General features: G+C 47.4%; 1 protein-coding gene across 2 annotated transcripts in view; it reads right to left on the reverse strand.

Annotated features, from left to right (window-relative positions):
• Window positions 1–24,108, reverse strand: part of LOC123764817 (RING finger and SPRY domain-containing protein 1) — a 100,365-nt gene that overhangs the window by 38,955 nt on the left and 37,302 nt on the right. For both annotated transcript variants that reach the window (XM_045752999.2, XM_069302673.1), the window contains 3 exons: window positions 22,686–22,893; window positions 5,952–6,067; window positions 1,965–2,108 (listed from right to left, as the gene is read on the reverse strand). In XM_045752999.2, coding sequence (XP_045608955.1) covers window positions 1,965–2,108; window positions 5,952–6,067; window positions 22,686–22,893 — 468 coding nt within the window. The remainder of the gene's footprint in view (window positions 1–1,964; window positions 2,109–5,951; window positions 6,068–22,685; window positions 22,894–24,108) is intronic.

The raw sequence follows: 24,108 nt of genomic DNA on the forward strand, positions 1-24,108 counted from the left end.
AATGGTATTTTGTCCCAAACGGGTTGCAGGTGGGTGACTTTACCCGTTTATACTGGTAATTCTTCCCCCATATCATGTATTATATGCATATGTCTGTTTAGGGAATTTTATTCCAATCAATATACAACCAAAAATAACTGTGTGCAACAAGTATAAACTTGACAAACATAACAAAAGTAAAAATATTTCGTGTGTGTTTGACGCTCACTGATATGTTCCTGCGTTGTTTTATATTTGTCGCTATTCTAACTTACGCTTTGTTGATATTTTTTACCTATGGGCACATAGAACATTCTATTGCGAACACATTGACATAAAAATGAATGACGTACATAGAAAATTAATATCATGAGAGTGAAATAAGTATAAACTTTCAAAGCGCCGTGCGTCGTTCCGTCACCGATACCGGGTAACAATTTCACCACTTCCCACACTCTTGCGGGCGAGCTGCATCATTATTCTATGCTTATATTCATATCACCGTGTTGGGAATTTCATTGCGAGTCCATTGATACCAAAATTAACGCTGTAGAACAAGTGTGGAGGTGATTACAATCCCAAGAGTAAAAACATTTTGTTGCTGATGGGCGCTCACGGCGAGTCATCTACGTAGTTATTTATTTGGTGCTGGTATCCCTATATGTTTCGTGACTTATTTTACTGATGTTCTTCTAGAGAATTTTATTGCGAACACGTTGGTACCAAAATGAAATACGTAGCATGAGAACTAAGGTCAGAAGAGTAAAAAGAGTATACATATTTTTGTTTTTACGCTTAAGCGATAAAAACGCAGCGCGCACATTCGGTTGGCTGAGTGACCTTTGCGGAGAGCGCGAAAGTGTTAATGACACTATGTAAAAGACACATCGAACACTTTATGTAGGGCATACGTAAATCTGTGTATCTATGTATTTACGTATGTAGGTTAGCTTAGCATTTTAAAAGCACCGAATCACCTTTTGTGGTTGATTGTTCAATAAACCCTTGAACTATATGTTTAACACATCTCTAACCCTGTCCATGGAGGACAGAAGAAAATGTATATATGCTGGTTAGCATTGTAACTGTGTGGCCACGTCTGTGGTAGAAAATAATAATAATAATAATAATAATAATAATAATAATAATAATAATAATAATAATAATAATAAAAAACAATGTGCCCCAACCAGCCAAAATGTTCGCCTCAACCAAAGGTCCAAAGGTTTAGACAATGGGTCTCAAAGACCCCCGACACACACCCGAGGTAAAGCCCCACCCTGGTGGTCTCGCCATTAAAGACCGATCCCCCGAGCACACAGAAGAAGAGAACTGACAGTACAGGGAGAGCACTAGGGAGCACAGGGAAGGTAGCCAAGAGTATATGCAGCTCCAAGTACTTGACAAGCCCCGTCCACACAACACAAACTGGAAAAAATTCACACTCATGAAGTTAACCAAATACAGTATACAAAAACACCAAGCAAATGGCCTCCGCAGGACAAAGTCCAAGGATGATACACACTTAGCCAAGAAGGAGCAGGACTCATGCAGCTGGTAGACAACCTGGGGAGTTCCCAGGTTGTCAGCTGGAGAGACCTGGAGCCCCGACACCCCCCCCCCCCTTATTGGCACAAATTAGTGCTAACGTGCTCACTCTAGCATCGAGAAATTAGATCAATTATTTACATTCTTTTTGGAATTTGTTTGGCAGTTTCGAGGCTCCTGTTCTTTTGAACACAGCAGTGGCCTGCATTGATTTGCCGACTTTCTGGATGCTTACCCGACGCAGTGGTAGTGTCACCTGCTCTCTGCACCTCTGAGTTGCCAGGTTCTGGTCTCTGGTAGACCAAACAACTCCATGGCTGATGTGATCTAACAGTTGGGAAACCATCTTAGTAAGACAGCTTTGAGGAGCCACACTGGTCCCTCTCCACCCCCAAAAATATAAAAACATATTTACAGAAATACTGCAAGACACATACATGATTGAGAAACTTGCTGTCTTTCGTAGCCCAGCCTATCTGCATCACACCAGCAGTTATAATAGTGGCTTCATAGTACCACACTCCTGTATCAACTTGGAACGTACACCGAACACTTTCAAATGATGATGCATCACAGCGTGCCTGAAAAAAATACAAAAAAAATTAATTCAATATTTTCCCGTCAATATTTTGGCACTGAAATGTTAAAGAATTTAATTACAGAAAATGATACCAAACTTGTAATAAAGCACTATAAGGAAAAACCCAGTGTTAAATGTAATGAAACACCTCTTCCTCGAGAAGCCCCAGTGACTCCCTGAAGGGAAGCCATTGGGGCTTCACACTAAATCATACTAAACTTCACACTGAGCTTCCATACTAAAAGGTTGCATCAGTCATGGGAACTGTGTTTGGTCTACAGAGGACCAGAACCAGAACCTGCCCCCATCTCCCCCACAGAGGAACAGGAAGCGGGTGATAGTCCGCCACCCCACTGACAAAAGGCACCAGAAAGGATGAACAGCTTTACAGACTATTGTATTCACAAAAATTTAAGCCTCGAACAGCCTAACAACTTCACAAACAATTCACACTAAACAAGGGATCATTCAAGCTAGTTCAGAACTTGTTAGTGCCAATTACTGCCACCAGGCACCACAGCCCCAGCCCTCAGTTGGCTCCCCAACTAATGAACCAGCCCATTCTCTCGAGCATTCACAGTCACTAAACTGATGTACTAAATTGTCCGAACCTAGCCTATTCGAGAACCCACAAATAGAAAACGGGACATTGTGTCAATTTTGAAGTGGCCATAATTTTTAATACACCAGTATTTGGCCTTAGGGGATTTATATGTCAAAATGCAATGTACTACAGAATTCAAGAGGACAGGTTGAGTGAACAACCCAAGACGAACCAATGAACCTGGAGAGAGAGGAGGATGGCGGATTTGTCACCCATTCTCTGTGCCTCTGTGAGAAGCCAGGTTCTGTCTCCGGTCCCCTGTAGGCCAAACACAAGCCTGTTTCTCAATCAGGATCTCATGCTGATTGAGAAACAACAAAGACAAAAAGGATAAGACAGACCTGACCGAGACCAAAGAAAGACAACAAAGAGACAGAGTGGCAAAACGAATGGCAGGGAATCTCATACTGCCACAACAAGGAAAGATGTAGGCGGGACACCAACTAGCCAACTTCTCACCACACAAATGGCAATAAATACGCATCAAAACCCCAGATGCATAGGCCCTCCACAAAGAAGCAAGAGGGATCACCCTCCCTGAGTACAACTCCAGACTGGACAGCACCCACAACACCAACTGAACAGGGGGCCTCGTAGCCTAGTGGATAGCGCGCACGACTCTTAATTTTGTGGCACGGGTTCGATTCCCGCACGAAGCAGAAAAAAAGGGGCAAAGTTTCTTTCACCCTGAATGCCCCTGTTACCTAGCAGTAAATAGGTACCTGGGAGTTAGCCAGCTGTCACGGGCCACTTCCTGGGGGGGGGGGGTGTGGTTACCTTGAGGTGCTTCCGGGGCTTAGCGTCCACGCGGCCTAGTCGTCGACCAGGCCTCCTGGTTGCTGGACTGATCAACCAGGCTGTTGGACGCGGCTGCTCGCAGCCTGACGTGTGAGTCACAGCCTGGTTGATCAGGTATCCTGATCAGGTATGGATCCTGGATCAGGTATGATGTGGAAAAAAAAATAGTAGTTAGTAAACAGTTGATTGACAGTTGAGAGGCGGGCCGAAAGAGCAAAGTTCAACCCCTGCAAACACAACTAGGTGAATACTAGGGGAAAGAGGTAATACACCTCCACCTTGAGTCCAGTCAAAAGGCATCCACCATGCATATTCTGCGATCAGGTAACGGAGCTACATAGGAGAGTAGATGCTGGTTCCACAGATACACAGAGGTCCACCTCGGAGTAATCGAATGTCTCGCAGAGCCAACTTCAGAATGCATCAATGGTTCACCCTGTGGAAATGAGATGGACGTGAGAAACCCATCTGCAAGAATGTTGGACACACACTGAACGAGAACCACACTAAGAACAAAACCCCGAAAAGTCAAAGCCAAGCTACAAGAAACATCCAGCTCTACATGGATATGGACCGAAGTCAACCCCCCCCTCCCGCTCTGTTAAGGCAATGAACCATCAGGAAGCAGTCAGAGTGAAGTCAGAGCACTAAGCCTAGAGGAAGCTGAATCCTCCTTAAAGAATGCTACACTGTGGTGTGCAACTGAAGCAACAGACCTAATCGCTGCCCCTTGGGCTGAAAAATGAAGGGCTGAAAGACACCCAAGGGCACTCCTTGGGCTCCCTTCACATCTTGAAGCCTCCCTCAAAGCATCCGGAGCAGAGCCAAAGTCCTCACACAACACCTGAGAGTGAAAGGTGTCCTCCCAATGAGGCGGCTTGGGGTAGGCGTGCATTTGTGAAGGCGAACGCTCCAAAACACCAGCGGGACCAGAAGGCTCAATTGCCTCTACCATCGATGTGGACCATTACCAGAGAAGGCCTAGCTACACCCTGAGCTAAACCCTGCCCCAACCCCAAAACCCTCAGACACTTCTTAGCTGGAATCTGGGGGAGGAAGGTGGGGACCAGAAGCAAGCTGAACTACACCTGTAGGGGAAGGAAGAGGAAACATGGGATTAGTCCAGGTGGAGGTCATCAACACAACCAATTCGGAATCCCTAAACACCATAGGGGCTAACTCTGAGGCATCCAGCCAATCACTATTGCGGCAAATGCCTAACACGAGCAAGCAGAGCACACAGAATGGCAGCTGCTGATAAGATTCTAGCTCTCAGTTGGAGGCATGTTAATTCAGACCAGGTGAAAGCACACCTCACAGGACTAAGGATCGCAGGTGTCACTAACCAAACAGTCAGCATGGTGTGGCTAGAAAGAATTATCATTCTTAGGTAGCAAAGATGATGAACACCCATTAAACTTACACTCAGCAAGGGCAAGCTCAAAGAGCCGATCCATATGGACCACATCAGAGACCTTACAGAAGATTCCCAGGGGCCTGACAGAAGCTAACTAAGCAAACAATGTAATGTGACGCATTACATGTTCCGGTGACGCAGGCTGCTCACCAGAACAACAGTCACCAACTGCAGTCAAAACAACCAGGCAGTGAGTGGTGACTGCAGCGTGCAAATAAGCACATGAAAGCAAGCGTGCCCGAACACAAACCAAAAAATGCTTTCAAACACCAAACACCACCCTCCAAACAAAGGCACGAACAGAGGAATCAAAGATCCTTCAATAGCCCAAGACGAGGCTCTCCACCCCGGTGGCTAGGCCACTCGGGGACAAACTCCCAAACACCATAGAAGATAAGGTCACCATAGAAGATAACACTAATTGTGCAGCAACATAATAGTGAGCACACTGGGAAAAAACCTTCAGTGCATGCAGTCCAAAATGCAACAAGAGCCAAGCCCAAACGACAAGCCAGAACCAAAACATGCAAGTGAAGCCTATACTAAAAAGTGAAACACAGTTCACGGATGACCAGCACTTGGCTTGAAGTAGTGGAATTTGCCCGCAGTCTGAAGGACCAGAGGAGCTACGAGTCATGCGTCATCATCATAACAGAGATAGGGAGTCGACTGAGGGCTGAAGCTGGGACACCTGGTAATGGCAGTCAGTAACAATGAGTTACGAGCAATCTTGAGTAAATCCCTTGTTCTGCGTGAATTGTTTGCAGAATTGTTTGACTGTTACAAGGCTTCATTTTCTGTGAATCCTTCAGTTGCCTGTAAAGCTGTGCTGACTTTTTGGAGGCTTTTTCCAGTAGGGTGACAGATTGTCCCTGCACCTCTGTGAGGGGGGTGGCCAGGTTCAGGTTCTGGTCCCCAGAAGGCCAAACAGAACTTTCACAACTGCTGCAACCTTTCACTATGGAGCAATCTCATCAAGATTCAGGGAGCCACTGGGGCACTTCCACCAGAAATGTCAAACTTACCTGCAATCCATCAGGAGAGATTTTGAGGTATTCACTAACGTCATTGTTATTTAACATAGCATTTAGGTGAGTTGTATCAACATTTTCATAGGAGTATGGACGGCCTTCGCATATAACTGCAAAAGAAACAATTTTGTTAATCTTTATCCATTTTCCTTTACTTCATTTAACATTCTATACACTTTTGAAAATAATTATCAACATGGCATGAAACTCGGCTGAAATAGAAGTGGATGAATTTAGAAGGCGAGGCACTAGTCATATCCGAGGAGAAGAGGGAACACTAGAGGAAAGAGAGACCCCTTCATCCTCACCAAGCTTGTAGGGCACCAAGACACATGGCTCAATATATTTAGAAATTTAGAAAACAGAAATTATTTATTTGATGAATTTTATTTGTTTCCACCTGCAACTTACACACTGCAAGGCCAATAGCAGCATTTTTGTTTTATTATGTGCAGGAGAGCCATACCATCTTGGTTCAGTATAGCTGCGATACCACAACCCGTCACAATGCACATACTGTACACATGTGCATACACACACACAGTGTACACGTGTACATCTACATGTGTACACACACACATACACGTGAAAAGAAAATTACAAGCCGCCGACCAGTGGGCAGTGAGCACCACACCGGCCAGGCGAAGAAGGCACAAAACTGCATCAAAAGGCCCACCTCGACAACAAAACCTTAAAGTCCCAGCACGACCACAACACGTGCCAAGACTCAAAAAGATCAGTCTGCAAGCCAGGAAGACCCCGGAATTAAGTGGAAACTCAACAGGTACATCTAGGGCTCATTTCGGGCGCAGGGATTTGAGGGTCGCACAGGTTCTTGGCCGCCCATTCTTTATGTGCATCTGCTCCTGTGTGTTCTTGTTGCTTTGGGTCGCAGGTTGCAGCCTATTGTCTCGGCTTCGCGTTGCGGAGTTTGTGGTGGCCGCCTCCCGGGTCAGCCCTTTCTTTTCCTTCTATTTGGGTATGAAACTCCAGCGAGCTGTAGGGGCTCCCCACAGAAAACCGACAGAAAACAGAAAGGCTGCACGAATTCCCATGGACTCTTCTTCCAGGGAGCCCACCTCGACAACAAAACCCCAAAGTCCCAGCACGACCACAACACGTGCCAAGACCCATAAAAATCAGTCTGCAAGCCAGGAAGACCCCGGAGTTAAGTGGAAACTCAACAGGTACGTCTAGGGCTCATTTCGGGCAATTTTCCTTGAAAATTTTCAAGGTGTCAGTGACCCAACAGGCAGCATGACGGAGGTAAAAGTGGCGACTGTCACCCGGAGACAAGGGCACAGCAACCAACGATCCTGTACAAGATGGGTTGGAACCCGAAAGACACATTCAATGGTCCACCGAGCCCAGACAGGGGTTTCCAGGGCCCGTAGGCTGACTGCTACGGGAAGCCCGGGCAAGGTGTTGCTAACCGGTTAAAAAAAACCAGCGTTGAATGTAATGAAACGGCATTTTCTGGGTGAGCCCCGGAGGCTCCCTGGAGCTTATCGGGCTAATGTATGTTATGTTAGACCGAGACATTAGCTAAGGAGTTCAGACCTACCAGGGACCAGTGCCAGAACCTGGCCCCTTCAGAGAGGTTTCAGGGAGCAATGGCCCTGGAAAACCCCATATGGTTGGGGGTTTTCCTTATCTGCCATCGACCGGGGTTAGGCACCCAGAAAGGTAGGCGTAACAAAACAAACCCCACATGGTAAGAAACTACAACAAAAACCGAACAGAGAGGTAGAAAACTCCCTACAATCCCAAGGAAACTAGCAAACAAGCAAACATCACACTTTACTGCCGCGCCGATCGTCCGCGCAGCCCTCCCCACCCCGGGAGGGGGAGGGGGGAGCCCCGGACCTACCGCGCCGGCTGCCAAGCTCCAGTTCGGAAGCTAAGCTTCAACCAACGCGAAAAAACCGCCGACCGGTGGGAGGGAAGGTTTCCAGGGAGTCTCCGGGGCTCACCCAGAAAATGGCGTTTCATTACATTCAACGCTGGTTTTCTGTGGGGAGCCCCTACGGCTCCCTGGAGCTTCATACCCAAAGAGAAGGAAAAGAAAGGGCTAACCCGGGAGGCGGCCGCCACAAACTCTGCAACGCAAAGCCAAGACAACTGGTCGCAAACCCGCGACCCAAGGCAACAAGAACGCCCAAGAACAGACGCACATATGGATGGGCGGCCAAAAACCCGTGCTACCCACAAAACCCTGCGCCCGAAATGAGCCCGAGACGTCACCAACACAGCAGCAAAAGCTGCAAACGTCTGAACAGCACGGGCGCAAAGACAGACCGCAGGCTGGAAGAAGGAAAACACTGCGAACGACCTGGGAGACCCGAGCCCTGAAAACAGGGAACGAAGGAACCGGATCAACCACAGCGCATCCCCAGACACGGTACGCCGGCAACAGCAAAAAGCACAACCGGACAACACAGGACACACCCCCCGGCCAAACCAATCAAGCACCAATACCCCAAGAACCCCTCCGGAAAGCAGCCGTCACGACCGGCGCCAGGACAGAGAAAGGCTGCACACCTAGAAAGTTACCACCAGTACCAAAGAGCAGGAAACTGAACCGAAGGGGCTACCACAAACTGAGGGAAAGATAAGAAGGCACCCTGAACAAGGACCAGGATGGCTCAGGCGACGCATGAGCAGGCCGGAGGGGAAACAAAACACGAGAAAACGTAAGAAACGTCTTACTGTCTCCAAGACGAAGCTCGCAGGTGGGACACCGTCAACAAAGCCACCTGAACACCATAGAGATGGTGATACCCGCGTCAAAATACCAGACGCAAAGAGCCAAGGAGAAGGCCGAACCAGTCACGGACAGGACCGATTCGGCCTGCTGAAAGAAGCGAAGCCTCAGGAAAAACGCCCCGGGTACGGACACCTAGCAAGCAGCGTCTGAAAAGAAGACCGGGCCGGCCACTAAGGAACCATAAGGACTATTCTCGTGGGAATGGGCTGCAACCGAGCCAGAACCCGAAGCAACAGCTGGACCGGGAGAAGAGGAACAGGTACCCCCCACCTCGACCAGTCCTGCCGAAAGCCTCCACCGTGAAGTCCTCGCAGGTGGGAAGGGCGCCACAAAATGGGCGACGCCTAGACCACGCCGACCCGAAGACATCCATGGCCAGGAGTCCATATGCCCGACAGAGCCAACAAAACGAATCGGCGACGACTGGCCAACCCACGAAGAGGAATGAACCGAGACAGCTGTCCGCCAGGACGCAGGACACACCCCGGACACGAACCACACGGTTAGCCAAACCCCTGTGGTTCCGGCAAGAACCACCAGAGAACAGTCCAAACAGAGCTGAATGGTAGAGTACCTAGTGACCCAAACCCTCCGAAGAGCAAACCAGTCAGCCATGAACACCCGAACCGTGCTGTGAGCCCGACGGACAGAGACTCCATCAACCTCGGCCGACCTGGTGAGCACTGGTCACAAAGCCCCAGCCGAGAGACGACCCGTCCGTGAACACATCGAGCGAAGGCTCGGGGAGGTGCCAAGGCACGGAACCCCGAAAACCCCAAAGAGGAAGCTGGTGACGCAGCACCAACACAAGATCCCCAGAGGAACCCAAGGAATGCAAGAGGCGGAAGGGGAGTCTCCGCAGGAACCAACCGACGCCGTAGCCAAACCCGACTCCGCGGGCAGACAAGCACGCCGAAGTGCAGACTCCCGCACAACCGCCCAAGCAACCGCTGAGCAACCCGGGACCCCCTCCGGAACAGCCAAAGGCGGGACCACAGCCGCAGTAACACTTCTGGAGGGAAGACAATGAGGGGCCCCAAGAGCCTTAAACAAGGCCCAGGTCCGAAACCGGGACGGAAACAGATGGAAAAATCTCCAGATCACCAGGAAACCAAACCCGGCGATCTGGAAAGAACCATCCCCTGGCGAGCAGACAAGCGGACTGACTGGGAGCCCACACCAGCCAGTCGTCGAGGTAGGCCAGACACCGAATCTCAGACTCAGACAGGGCACTAAGATCCGGTAAAGATGCAAAGAGTATACGAAGTGCCCATTACAAAATAGGGAAGACAATAAAAACCTGAAGCCCCACCACCAACCGTGCTAGCCCCAGAAAAACTGGAGAGGAACGTGCCAAGAAGTGACCTGGAGGTCCAGGGCCACCATCCATGCACCCGGCCCTAACAAAATCCGAACAGGAGACAACAGTCCTCCGAGGAGGGCAGAGGATCCAGGGCGCAGGCTGAAGAAGTTCAGAAGAACTGCAGACGGGAAAAGCTCACGACTGCAAAGAGCAGACGGGAAGCCCAGAAGGATGGGGCGGATCGACCACGCCCCACGCACCCACGAAGAGGAAATGACGAAGCGCAGGGGAAGAAGCCCACCCCGCCAGCTCTGAACCCCCCCCCCAAGGGGGAGAAGCCGTCCTCCGACGCCAGCAGAGGCTGGAAGACAACCCAAAGCGCCCACCAACAGCGGGACCAAGCGAGAGGCAACAGAGCAAGCTGCTCCCCCAGCGCCCAGTCAACAGAGAAGGGAACAGAACCCCTTCCGAAAGAAAAAGTACACTACCGAAGTCATGAGGAGAGACTACGGGAATGAAACCACACTTCGCTGGAAGATGAAGTGAGGGGAGACCTGATCACCACATTCAAGATACCCAAGGGAATCGACAGGGTTGATAAGGACAGGCTATGTAACACAAGGGGCACACACACAAGGGGACACAGGTGGAAACTGAGTACCCAAAAGAGCCACAGATAGAATTAATTTTTTTTTTTTTTTTTTTTTTTTTTTTTTAGTGTCAGAATGGGAACGGGAAAGCACTAGGAAGTAATGTGGTGACTCCACACACAAGTAACGAGGCTGACCCCCATACAATGTCACATGTAGACATGACAGAGCCCAAGAGGCACAGGAACCTATACACCTGGTTTATGTGGTCCTGAGGACCACATAAAGAATATTGTGCAAGGAGCCTATGCGATGCTTTCTAACTTCAGAATTGCATTTAAATACATGGATGGCGATATACTAAAGAAATTGTTCATAACTTTTGTTAGGCCAAAGCTAGAATATGCAGTTGTTGTGTGGTGCCCATATCTTAACACTTTCGCGCTCTCGGCGAAGGTCACTCAGCCAACCGTATGTGCGCACGGCGTTTTTATGGCTTAAGCGTAAAAACAAAAATGTGTATACTCTTTTTACTTTTCTGACCTTAGTTTTCATGCTACGTATTTCATTTTGGTATCAACGTGTTCGCAATAAAATTCTCTAGAAGAACATCAGTAAAAAAAGTCACGAAAGCTATAGAGATACCAGCATGAAATAAATAACTACGAAGATGAGTCGCCGTGAGCGCTCAACAGCAACAAAATGTTTTTACTCTTGGGATTATTATCACCTCTACAATTGTCCTACAGCCTTAATTTTGGTATCAATGGACTCCCAATAAAATTCCCAACACGGTGATATGAATATAATCGTAGAATAATGGTCCCGGCCCACCCGCAAGAGTGTGGGAAGTGGGCGCACTGTTACCCGGTAACGGTGACCGGACGACACACGCGCGAAACGTTGCTTTGAAAGTTTATACTTATTTCACTGTTCTGATATTATTATTGTATGTATGTCATTCATTTTCGTGGCAATGTTTTCGCAACAGAATGTTCTATGAGCTAAATTATACTACACAAACTTGGACCAAATAGGTGTACTTACCAAGGGAAGGCTGGTTGTGGAACAGTAAGTTGAGCATTTGTTCTTCACTCCACCTTCTTCAGGTTCTTCATTCCTGAAGTTGCTCAACAGATGGTTTGTAGGTGGAGTGAAGCTGTTGCGGGTGGTTACTTCTTCACCACCCAATACACCTGTTTCCGGTGGTAATTGGTGTAGCAGGGAACAACACAGAGTGCAACACCACAGGTCTTGCATCCATAGTTCGTGTCCTTCCTTTTACCGGACCGTGCGCATGCATGACACTTGAGACGTTTGGGCAGTCTGTAAATTTCATGTTTCAGTTTGTAGTTCATGCGATTTTCTGAATCAACAATAGGGCGGCCAGATCCTCTCGCTGGAGGTGTAACAGGAGTTGCAGGAGAGTCAGATTCATCTGACAAAACAGTTTCGTCAACTGGCAGTGTGGCAGACATGTCGGGTTCAGATTCGTTGTCTGCTTCATCTTGAGGTGGTGTAGTGAACAAAGGCCGCCTCACACCAGATGGTCCGGGAGTTGGCATGGTGTCAGCATTGGCAGGAGCTGTGTCATCATTTATGTCTGGAGCGTGCCGCAAGTGTTGAGATGATGATGTTGTTTTAGGCCACTCCTCTGTGTCCCAGTGCAATAAGGCCCAGATTGCCACTTCGTGGAACTGTAGCAATGTTAGCTTTTTTCGATCAGTTGTGTTGTATTTGTACAAAACATAGGCATTATGCAATGCCATTTGCAGGAAATAAAAGGTAATCTTTTTGGTCCACTTGTAAGTTTTCCTGGTAAAATGGTAATATTTAACCATTTGATCGAAGTGGTTCACACCTTTCATGATCACTCCTCATCACTCGTTGCCGTATCATTCCCTCTAGCTCTAGGTACACTATAATCGTTGTGGATTCCAAAATCTTCCTCCAATACCTCTACATCACCTTCAGCTTCTGATAAATCCTCCACAAGGCCTGGAAGATTATTTTGTCCACTCTCGATGACTTGGAGGCTTCCTTGGGCGTAGAAGTGCTTGGGCCTTGACCTTGATCCATTTTTGATGAAGTAATTGGGTATAATCCACACGGAAACGGGTAAAAATGCTCGAGTTTGGCGCGTGAGGGGAGCGTGATCGACTCACGACACGTGACACGAAAACAATGGGCCCGTCACGTGACCGGGTAGGCCGACGCGCCAGGCGGCCTAGTGGTGAGAAAGAGAACTTCATGGCGCGTCGTTTGAAACAAACCCCAATGAAATCGGATTAAAATTGAATTTTATACAAATATTTTAAAAGTTGACATAACTTTATGTCCACTATGCGTTTACGTTAGACGAAACCGAACCCGCCGGCGCGTCCAGATAGCGCGAAAGTGTTAAGAAGCACATCAACAAACTGGAAAAGGTGCAAAGACATGCTACGAAGTGGCTCCCAGAACTGAAGGGCAAGAGCTACGAGGAGAGGTTGGAAGCATTAAACATGCCAAAACTAGAAGACAGAAGAAAAAGAGGTGATATGATCACTACATACAAAATAGTAACAGGAATTGATAAAATCGACAGGGAAGATTTCCTGAGACCTGGCACTTCAAGAACAAGAGGTCATAGATTTAAACTAGCTAAACACAGATGCCGAAGAAATATAAGAAAATTCACCTTCGCAAATAGAGTGGTAGACGGTTGGAACAAGTTAAGTGAGAAAATGGTGGAGGCCAAGACCGTCAGTAGTTTCAAAGCGTTATATGACAAAGAGTGCTGGGAAGACGGGACACCACGAGCGTAGCTCTCATCCTGTAACTACACTTAGGTAATTACCTGTTGATAGACGGTTGAGAGGCAGGACCAAGGAGCCAGAGCTCAACCCCCACAAGCACAACTAGGTGAGGACATATATTGTAAAAGCACAAGTCGCCGACTAGTGGCAGAGAGCACTACGCCGGCCAGGCAAAGAAGGCACAAAACTGCATCAAAAGGCCCGCCTCGACAGCAAAACCACAAAGTCCCAGCACAACCACAACATGTGCCAAGACCCAAAAAGACCAGTCTGCAAGCCAGGAAGACCCCGGAACCCCAAAAGGCAGAACCGGGTCACACGAGGAAACAAAGTCCCCTGAACCCACAAAAGGGGGCCCAAGAGGAAGAAACCTCCAGAACCCAAAGGAACCCAGAATCGAACCAGGGGGAGCCCAAACCACCACATTTGCCGGCGGAGAACACCACTGAAAGGCAAAGCACAGCCCCCAGCAGAACGCCCTGGGAAAACGGTCCCAACAGACCAAAAACCGAGGGGCAAGGTGTGGGAGCAAGCATACCAGCCAGGGGCACTGAGCCTAAACCCATAGGCTCAGACCCAAAATCAACACCCAAACGTTCCCAGAGGAACAGGCAACGGCAAGAAAACACCAGAAAAACAAAGAAACGACAACAGGAGAACAAAAACCCTGAAAAAAATTTGAAAACTCACCAGAGAATGCTCGCTCGCACACCCAGACGCATGTAAACAAACCGCAACGCCGCCCTGGTGGCCACGCCGTGAAACCGGCAGACGAAAATGGCCGCCAGCAGGGGCTGTGACTGACGCTAAATACACAAAAACACGCCAGCAAATGTGGGAAGCTAGCAGACTGGATGGGCGAAAAACGTCGCCCAACAGCAGAAAAACCCCGGAAGGGGCAAAACCGCCCCAGAACTGCTAGCAGGCAACCCACACAGCCCCGGGAACCAACCACAGAGGCCCCGGGGCAGAGCCGTCCTCCAAGCCCTCCGCCCTTAAAGAAAAGCAAGAGTCCATAGGAAAGGCAACAAGAAAGGGCCGCTGGTAAGACCCAGAAGCCTTGGCAGGAGGCACAGGCTCAAACCTCCGTCCCCAACCCGAACGGGGCAGCCCCCGAAAACCGCCCGAGTCTCTGCCGCAACTAAACCCCGCCCCGACCCCGAAACCCGCAGACGGTCCGGAGCCGGGAACATGGAGAGAAAGGGGTGAGCAGCACCTAACCAAACGGGGCGGCCACGGGGCATTCGAGTGGGAAACCAACCTAGCATGTTGCAGCAACCTAACCTAGCTTGCAACATGGATGCCGCCTGTACTCTGAACAGTAATAACATCAGGAGAGTACTGGAGAACAAGCAGAGAATCACTCGCAAGACTCCGGGTCAAGGTGTCAGTGACCCAACAGGCAGCATGACGGAGGTAAAAATGGCGACTGTCACCCGGAGACAAGGGAACAGCAACCAACGATCCCGTACAAGACGGGTTGGAACCCGGAAGACACATTCAATGGTCCCCCGAGCCCAGACAGGGGTTTCCAGGGCCCGTAGGGTAACAACTACGGGAAGCCCGGGCAAGGTGTTGCTAACCGGTTAAGAAACCCAAACATAACAAGAGGGTAGATTATAGCACTGAAAACCCCTGAGACGTGTACAAGCACGGGGGCCTAGCAGAGGGCCGCCAAACACTACCAGTGGAACTATAACCACCTTAGGCAGACCCCCACCAGGCAAGAAAAATGAAAAACAAAAGAAAAACCCCGCAAAAGTACACCGTCTCCAGAGGCAACAGAAACCGGCCGCCGCTTAGGTGACAGGCTGCGCAACACCTTGACGCCCTAACCAGCACAATACCAATCCCTACCCAGGGCCAAACAAGGGCCCCAAGCCCCAGCTGGCCCCAAGGGCGAGGCAAATGCCGAGCAGCAAGAACCTCTACGGGAATGGTTCCCAACGCCCCAGGGAAGATAACCCTGTTACGCAAGGGCAGTACTCACAGGGCGCTTAGGGAAGTCAGCCACTAAGCACATGCAGCCCCGGCACTGATGAAGTACTCCTGGCCACCGCACAACACAACACACGGCAGTGAACACCACACAAGGCAAACACCGCCTAGGAAACTGAGGCCAGAGAAGCGTCAATCCCGGTTGACATTAGCGAACAAACTGGAGCTTGGCAGCCGGCGCGGTAGGTCCGGGGCTCACCCCTCCCCCTCCCGGGGTGGGGAGGGCTGCGCGGACGATCGGCGCGGCAGTAAAGTGTGATGTTTGCTTGTTTGCTAGTTTCCTTAGGATTGAAGGGAGTTTTCTACCTCTCTGTTCGGTTTTTGTTGTAGTTTCTTACCATGTGGGGTTTGTTTTGTTACGCCTACCTTTCTGGGTGCCTAACCCCGGTCGATGGCAGATAAGGAAAACCCCCAACCATATGGGGTTTTCCAGGGCCATTGCTCCCTGAAACCTCTCTGAAGGGGCCAGGTTCTGGCGCTGGTCCCTGGTAGGTCTGAACTCCTTAGCTAATGTCCCGGTCTAACATAACATACATTAGCCCGATAAGCTCCAGGGAGCCGTAGGGGCTCCCCACAGAAAAACAAAAAAAACAAGGGGATAGAGGACAACACTGAAAACCCCTGCGACGTGTACAATCACGGGGGCCTAGCAGAGGGCCACCAAACACTACCAGTGGAACAATAGCCACATTAGGCAGACCCCCACCAGGCAAATGAAAATAAAAACAAAAGAAAAACCCCGCAAAAGTACACCGTCTCCAAAAGCAACAGGAACCAGTCGCCGCTTAGATGGCAGGTCGCGCAACACCTTGACGCCCTAACCAGCACAATACCAGTCCCTACCCAGGGCCAAACAAGGGGCCCCAAGCCTCAGCTGGCCCCCAAGGGCGAGGCAAATGCCGAGCAGCAAGAACCTCTACAGGAATGGTTCCCGAACGCCCCAGGGAAGATAACCTTGTCATGCAGGGGCAGTACTCACGGGGCGCTTAGTGAAGGAAGCCCCTTAGCGCATGCAGCCCCTGCACTGATGAGGTACTCCTGGCCACCGCACAACACAACACACGACAGTGAACGCCACACAAGGCAAACACCGCCTAGGAAACCGAGGCCAGAGAAGCACCTATCCCAGTTGACATTAGCTTACGAACTGATGCTAGGCAGCCGGTGAGGTAGGTCCGGGGCTCCCCCCTCCTCCTCTCGGGGCAGGGTGGGCTGCGCAGACGATCGGCGCGGCAGTAAAGTGTGATGTTTGCTTGTTTCCTTGGAATTGTAGGGAGTTTCTACCTCTCTGTTTTTTTGTTTTAATTTTTTTAAAATGTGGGGTTTGTTTTGTTATGCCTACCTTTCTGGGTGCCTAACCCCGGTCGATGGCAGATAAGGAAAACCCCAACCACAAGGGGGTTTTCCAGGGTCATTGCTCCCTAAAACCTCCCTGAAGGGGCCAGGTTCTGGCGCTGGTCCCTGGTAGGTCTGAACTCCTTAGCTAATGTCCCGGTCTAATATAACACACATTAACCCGATAAGCTCCAGGGAACCGTAGGGGCTCCTCATAGAAAATCTGCGTTGAATGTTCAATACTGTAATGAAATACCATTTTCTGAGCAAGCCCCAGAGGCTCCCTGGAGCTATCGGACTGATGTTACCTATATTGGTCTAGGGTTTCTGTCGAAGGAGTTCTGCTTATGGTGGACCATGAGCCAGAACCTTGCCCCCTCAGAGAGGCACAGGGAGAAATGGCCTAAGGAAACCCTCCCCCTTCCTGTGTTTGGGAGCTTTCTACGTCTGCCATTGCTGGGATTAGGCACCAAGAAAGATAGGTGTCCCAAAACAAACCACACTTGGTAGAAAATTGCAATCTAAGGCAGAACATGCCGCTTGTCTGCACATATTTCCTGCACATTTACAGTCTCCGTGGTGTAGTGGTAAGACACTCGCCTGGCGTTCCGCAAGCGCTTTGTCATGGGTTCGTATCCTGGCCAGGGAGGATTTACTGGGCGCAAATCCTTAACTGTAGCCTCTGTTTAACTCGACAGTAAAATGAGTACTTGGTTGTAACAACGATTCTTTGCGGCGGGGATCGTATTCCAGGGACCTGCCCGAAACGCTATGCGTACTAGTGGCTGTACAAGAATTTAACAACTCTTGTATATATCTCCCAAAAAAAAAAAAAAAAAAAAAAAAAATGCCCCCCCCCCTCAGACACCGAGCAAGCAGCGACTCAAACCAAGACTGGGCCGACCCCCATGGGGCCACAAGGACGACTCTCCTGCAATAAGACTCCAAACAAGCCAAAATCCAAAACAACATCTGAACCAGGGGGAAAGAGGTACAGGTAATCCCACCTCAACCAGTCCTGTCGAAAAGCGTCCACCGCGACGGCTCCGCAGTCGGGGAAGAACGCCACATTTATTGAGAGATGCCGGGGCCATGCTAACGCAAAGAGATCCACTTTAAGGGCTTTTTACGTTCGGCAGAGCCAACTGAAGGCGTCGGCGTCTACCATCCATTCCGTGGACAGGGGAATGAAACGTGGCAGGCTATCCACCAGGACGCTGGACATTTTCCAGATATGAACCACGCGGAGAGACGAGTCACTGGAAGTGACCACAATCAGTAGGCAACACCACAATCGGCAGACAACACCACAAGGGCACAATGCATGGCAGGAAACCGAGGCCAGAGTTGACAACCGCCCCAGCAAGCTTCAGTCTGCTAACTGGAGAGTGGGCAGCCAGTGCGAGAGTCTGGGGCTTCCTCTTCCCCCGGGGTGGGGAGGGGGGCCTGCACAGAGAAGCAGTGCAGTGGGGTGATGACGTTTGCTCGTTTCAGGGAGTTCTGGCTCCCTGTTCGGTCTTGGGTTGCAATTTTCTACCTACAAAGTGGGGTTTGTTTTGGGATGCCTATTTTTCTGGGTGTCTAACCCCCAGTCGATGGCAGACATTGAATACTCCCAAACTCAGGAGGAGGGGGGGGTTCCTTAGCCATTGCTCCCTGTGCCTCTCTGAGGGGGGCCAGGTTCTGGCTTGTGGACCCCGGTAGGCAGAAATCCTTTGACTGAAGCCCCAGATTAATATAGGTAATATCAGTCCGATGGCTCCAGGGAGCTGAAGAGACTCCCACAGAAAAAATATTAGAAAGTTTTCTTTTGCAAACAGTGGTAGACAGTTGGAACAAGTTAAGTGAGAAGGTGTTGGAGGCCACAACTGTCAGTAGTGTCAAAGCGTTATACGACAACGAGAACTGGGAAGACGGGACACCACGAACGTAGCTCTCATCCTGTAACTACACTTAGGTAATTATTCAGCTAGGTACTCAATTTATTAACATAGCTTACATTGATACTGTATTCGAGTCCCAAGCTCTACTTGGAAAAGGGGGCAGCTGAAAAGGTGATAAACACTGGTGGAAATGTGTGAGGGCCAGGTTGTGGCTCTGATAAGCAATATGGACTCCTAGGGCTGAGACTCTCGTGAAGCTACCTCGGTGACCTCATTACAAGAAACAGAAACAGACGAGTGAATGAAAGAGTTTAAGTCATTCTTGCCAGTTTAAGGTGCTAGGGTTTGAGGTGACATTCGATTCTGGCTCCTCAAGACGCTGCATTTACTGGTTCCAGAGAACCCGGTAAAACATAACATTACTTAAAACATTTTTCTCAGCACCAGGAATAAAATCAATTATTAAAGCAAACTGCTTGAAGTGATGACAATGAACTGTGGCAGGGAAAAGGTTAAGCAGAATGTGGATAACAAAAACATATGATGATGGGTCTGAGACAAGTTAAATGACATATAGTGGTACCTTAGTTTACGATTGCCTTAAATTACGATTTTTTTTGGTAAACAACTTCAAATTCCTCGTAAAATTCCTTGGTGCATGACGTTTGCCTTGGAATACGATGTCTGTTGATACCCATATGGGTTAAGCGAGCATATGGTGCTGGGTGCAGGCGAGGCATGCTCAGTTTACCAGTGCCTCACATCTAGTGACGACAGTGCTTGAATTCTTTTAAAGAATTTAATTGTTTTTTCTGCTTTTTGTGGTTTCTAAACAGTAAAGTTCTTATTATATATCATGCCATGGGTCCCAAGAAAGTCCGTAGTAAGGTTCATCCTAAGAAAATAGTCAAGTAGAGGCAGTAGAGGATGCCCCTGCCTGATTAAGAAAGTGTGCAGTATGGGAAGAAGTGCAAAGTTTTGTTGAAAAAACCCGCACAGATAAAGCTGTAGCAGGCCATTGCATTAACCTTTTTAATGACAATGTGATGTCTTGCTACAGACAAGTAATAATAATAATAAATAATAAATGTTTATTCAGCTAAGGTACATACATACAAGAGATTTTACAAAAATTGATAGATTTATGGATAGAGCTAGTACATACAATGCCTAAAGCCACTATTACGCAAAGCGTTTCAGGCAGGAAAAGCATTAAAGACTAAAACTTAATACTAATTGAGTTTAAAGCATAAAATGTGTTGAGAACAAATAAAAATAAAAGTAAAAAAGGGGGAAAACATGGCTGAAAAAGCAGCACAAATACAATTAGGTCGATAAACAGCGTTGTTTAAAAAAACAGACATGGGTTGACAATATATCTTGAGGTTATCTCGAGATGATTTCGGGGCTTTAGTGTCCCCGCGGCCCAGTCCTCGACCAGGCCTCAACCCCCCAGAAAGCAGCCCGTGACAGCTGACTAACACCAAGGTACCAATTTACTGCTAGGTAACAGGGGGCATAGGGTGAAAGAATCATCCCTGGAAATTCAGCTTGTGGTCAATGAGAATGCCAAGGAATTTGCCATCTATTTTGTTACAAATTTGGGTTTGTTTATTCTGAGATTTATTTGATTAGAGGATTTATTGCCAAACAGAATATAGAAAGTTTTGTCAATGTTAAGGGTAAGTTTGTTGGCAGTTAGCCAAAGATGGACTTTATTTAGCTCAGTATTTACTGTGGCATTTAGAGCAAGGGGGTCCAGTCTGGAGTAAATGAAGGTTGTGTCGTCAGCAAATAGAATTGGTTTGAGGTGTTGGGAGGCATTTGGAAGGTCATTAATGTAGACGAGAAAGAGGAGAGGGCCAAGTATGCTGCCTTGAGGAACACCGATGTTGATGGGTAGGGTGGGAGAAATCGAATTATTCACAGAAACATACTGGAGCCTGTCAGTAAGGTAAGATTTGAGGTATTGCAGGGAGTGACCTCTGACTCCATAATGATGTAATTTAAGAAGAAGGTTTTGGTGGTTGACAGTGTCAAAAGCCTTACGCAGGTCCACAACAGGGAACTCATTTTTATCAAGAGCTGCATGAATCAAGTTAATCATACTAATAAGTGCATCGTTAGTGCTTTTTTTGGGTCTGAAGCCATATTGACAAGAGCTAAGTATATTGTGTTTGGCTAGATAAGAGTAAAGCTGCTTGTAGATTAGTTATTCAAATATTTTTGACATGTTAGGCAGGATTGATATAGGTCTGTAGTTGTTAACATCTGTGAGATCACCACATTTGTGGACATGGGTTACTCTCGCTTTTTTTAGAATATTTGGAAAAGTTTGGAGTTCAAGTGACTTGTTGAAGAGCAATGCAATAGCAGGGGCTAAAGATCTGGAGGTTTTTTGTAAATTAAAGTTGGTATCTCCTCAAGGGCACTAAGACTTGGATTATCTCATTAACGAAAGGATTATCTCATTAACGTCGGTGGAATTTGTAGGCTTTAGGTACAGAGACTGTGGATAGTTACCTGTAAGATAGTCCTTAACATCAGTACTAGAAGATGGAATATCATTTGCAAGGGATGACCCAATGGAAGAGAAGAACCTATTGAATTCAATAGCAGAACCAGAGGCTAAAAGCTGACCATCGTTATTGAACAGGAGTGTTGGTTTGTTATTTAAAATCTTCTTTGATCCCAATACTTGTGAAATTGTGCTCCAGGATTTTTAATGTTGCTCTTTATTTGGGTAAATTTATCTTCGTAGTATTTAGTTTTGGCTCGTCTAATTATTTTAGATAGCAATAACGAGTAATTCTTTGAGAATTCTTTGGAGACGGTTCCTAACCTATACTTCTTCTCAAGGCCATGTTTTTTATTAATGGATTTAAGTATTCCCTTTGTAAGCCAAGGATTGTTAAGTGTTAAAATGTAGGGAAAAATAAGTGTCTTTGGACAGATTCTTAGACAAGCAAGCAGGGAGCCACAACTAGGTCCTAGTGGTATGCAGACAAAATGCAAAACGTAGGAGTAGGTGCCCCAGAAATGTCATCACTGCCTGATGTTATAATGGAATGGGACTCCCCTTTCAAACACTAACACCTCTCCTCCCTTTCCCCCCTCCTCACTGTCTTCCAAACGCAAACAACGAGTCCTCAATAGAGGCAAGATATATCGTAGTATAACATATGGGTAGTATTCTGTATAACATGTATTTGACGTTAATATTTTTGGGTGTGTAATTCATTATTTCGTGTGTGAAAATTCGTTTTGGTTTAAGATTTTTTGGTTTACGACCCGTCTCTTGGAACGGATTAAAGTCGTAAATGAAGGTACCACTGTATAGGCCATCATGATGAGCAGAAGCAAACAATAAATTGAATATGAATACAAGCCAAAATTTTAAACTTGCAGACAACTTTTTTCAAGGTAATAAACAACAGTGAATAAATTACATATCATAATTTGTAGACATTAAATTCATTGTAGGTTAAACATAGCAAAAACTGGACACATTTAAAATAATTATAGCATGTAAAAAAGTATAATCATGAATGAATTACAAATTTAAAAAATCTAAAAAGCACTCTAGCAAGGATTACTCAAAAGAATATAAGGGTAATTATTATAACATGTTGACAATGTACCTTAGAAGATCTATGTTAATTCAGTTTAACTTTCAAAGAAGGATTCAATATTTACATTTCCATACGGCATAACTAGTTTTTTTTTTTTTTTTTTTTTTTTTTTTTTTTTTTTTTTTTTTGAGATATATAAAAGAGTTGTTACATTCTTGTACAGCCACTAGTACACATAGCGTTTCGGGCAGGTCCCTGAAATACGATCCCCTGCCGCGAAGAATCGTTTTTTCATCTAAGTACACATTTTACTGTTGCGTTAAACAGAGGCTACAGTTAAGGAATTGCGCCCAGTAAATCCTCCCTGGCCAGGATACGAACCCATGACATAGCGCTCACGGAACGCCAGGCGAGTGTCTTACCACTACACCACGGAGACTGCTACAGTTAGATTATACTTTGCTACAAATCAATCAACTTACACAAGTTGTCAAGACACCATTGTGCACAGAAACCAACTTGGCGGTGCACAAAGTCTGTGTGATTCATCCATGATTCTAGCGTCCTAAGTGGGTTACACACACCCTGACTGAGGCACTGCCTGATACTCGTCTTGTTCTCACTCGTCTGGGCAAACTTCTCGAGGGCTATCAGTGCGAAGAGGATCACACACGGATGGTTACTCTCATTCTGTTGGCACAAAAATAACTGGTAATAAATAATAGAGATATTATAAATTAAGTGATGAATGTAATCAAAGCTTTTTCTGGAGGGCCTCCCTCGGTAGCTTCCCGATGCTTCTCTTGGAATATAACTCCAGGAAAACACGACAGTAATTAAATTTAAATAAGAGTGTAGGCCAAAAACCTGGCATTGAATGTAATTAAACGCTTATTTGTAGGTGAGCCCCAGTGACTCTTTGAAGATGCACACCAAAATGGTTTCCATCTACCAAGTCGCATCAGTTGTGGAGTTCTTAGGCTGAGTGGGGACCAGAGCAAGAACCTGGCCTCACTCTCTGCGGTGCAGGGAGCAGTAGCATTTCGCCACCTCATTGGGAAAGTCATCCAGAAGGTCTGCGAGTCAAAACAAACCATTGCCGGGTTCAAAAGAGACTGAAATCTCATAATCTGCCTAATGAATTCCCCCAACTATGTAAATTAATAATCAAAACTTGCTCCTTGGCACTCACCTCCCCTCCACTCATTTGGAAGTTAGGGGGATCACTTCCTCCAGGGGTCTGAGCTCTCAGTTCTGGAGCAGAGATACAAACAAGACCCAACAGACTACCTGGGAGTTACCGGGACTCACCTGTAAGATGGCATTTACCTGCCAAATGGGGTTCTGGGAGTTGTTCTACTCCCAAAGTCCGGCCCAAGGCTAGGCTTGACTTGTGAGAGCTTGGTCCACCAGGCTGTTGCTTGGAGCGGCCCGCAGGCCCACATACCCACCACAGCCCAAGTTGGTCTGGCACCCCCTTGAAGAAAACAATCTATATCTCTCTTGAAGACATCCACGGTTGTTTCGGCAATATTATGCTTGGTGGGAGTATGTTGAACAACCGCGGACCTCTGATGATTATAGTGTTCTTTGATTGTGCCTATGGCACCCCTGCTCTTCACTGGTTCTAGTATTTTCCACGTGTATATTATTTTATATCTCTCTCGTCTCCTTTCTAGCGAGTATATTTGGAGAGCTTTGAGACAATCCCAAACTTTTAGATGCTTTAATGTGTCTATGTATACTGTATATATGTTCTCTGTACTCTATTTCACCAATTTCTCTCCTGCTCTGGAGGGGAAAGTGAGTATCGAGCAGTACTCAAGATGGGACAGCACAAGTGATTTGAATAGTATAACCATTGTGATGGGATCCCTGGATTTGAAAGTTCTCGTAATCCATCCT

Source organism: Procambarus clarkii, chromosome 48 (assembly GCF_040958095.1).
Source record: "Procambarus clarkii isolate CNS0578487 chromosome 48, FALCON_Pclarkii_2.0, whole genome shotgun sequence".
NCBI classification, from domain to species: domain Eukaryota; kingdom Metazoa; phylum Arthropoda; class Malacostraca; order Decapoda; family Cambaridae; genus Procambarus; species Procambarus clarkii.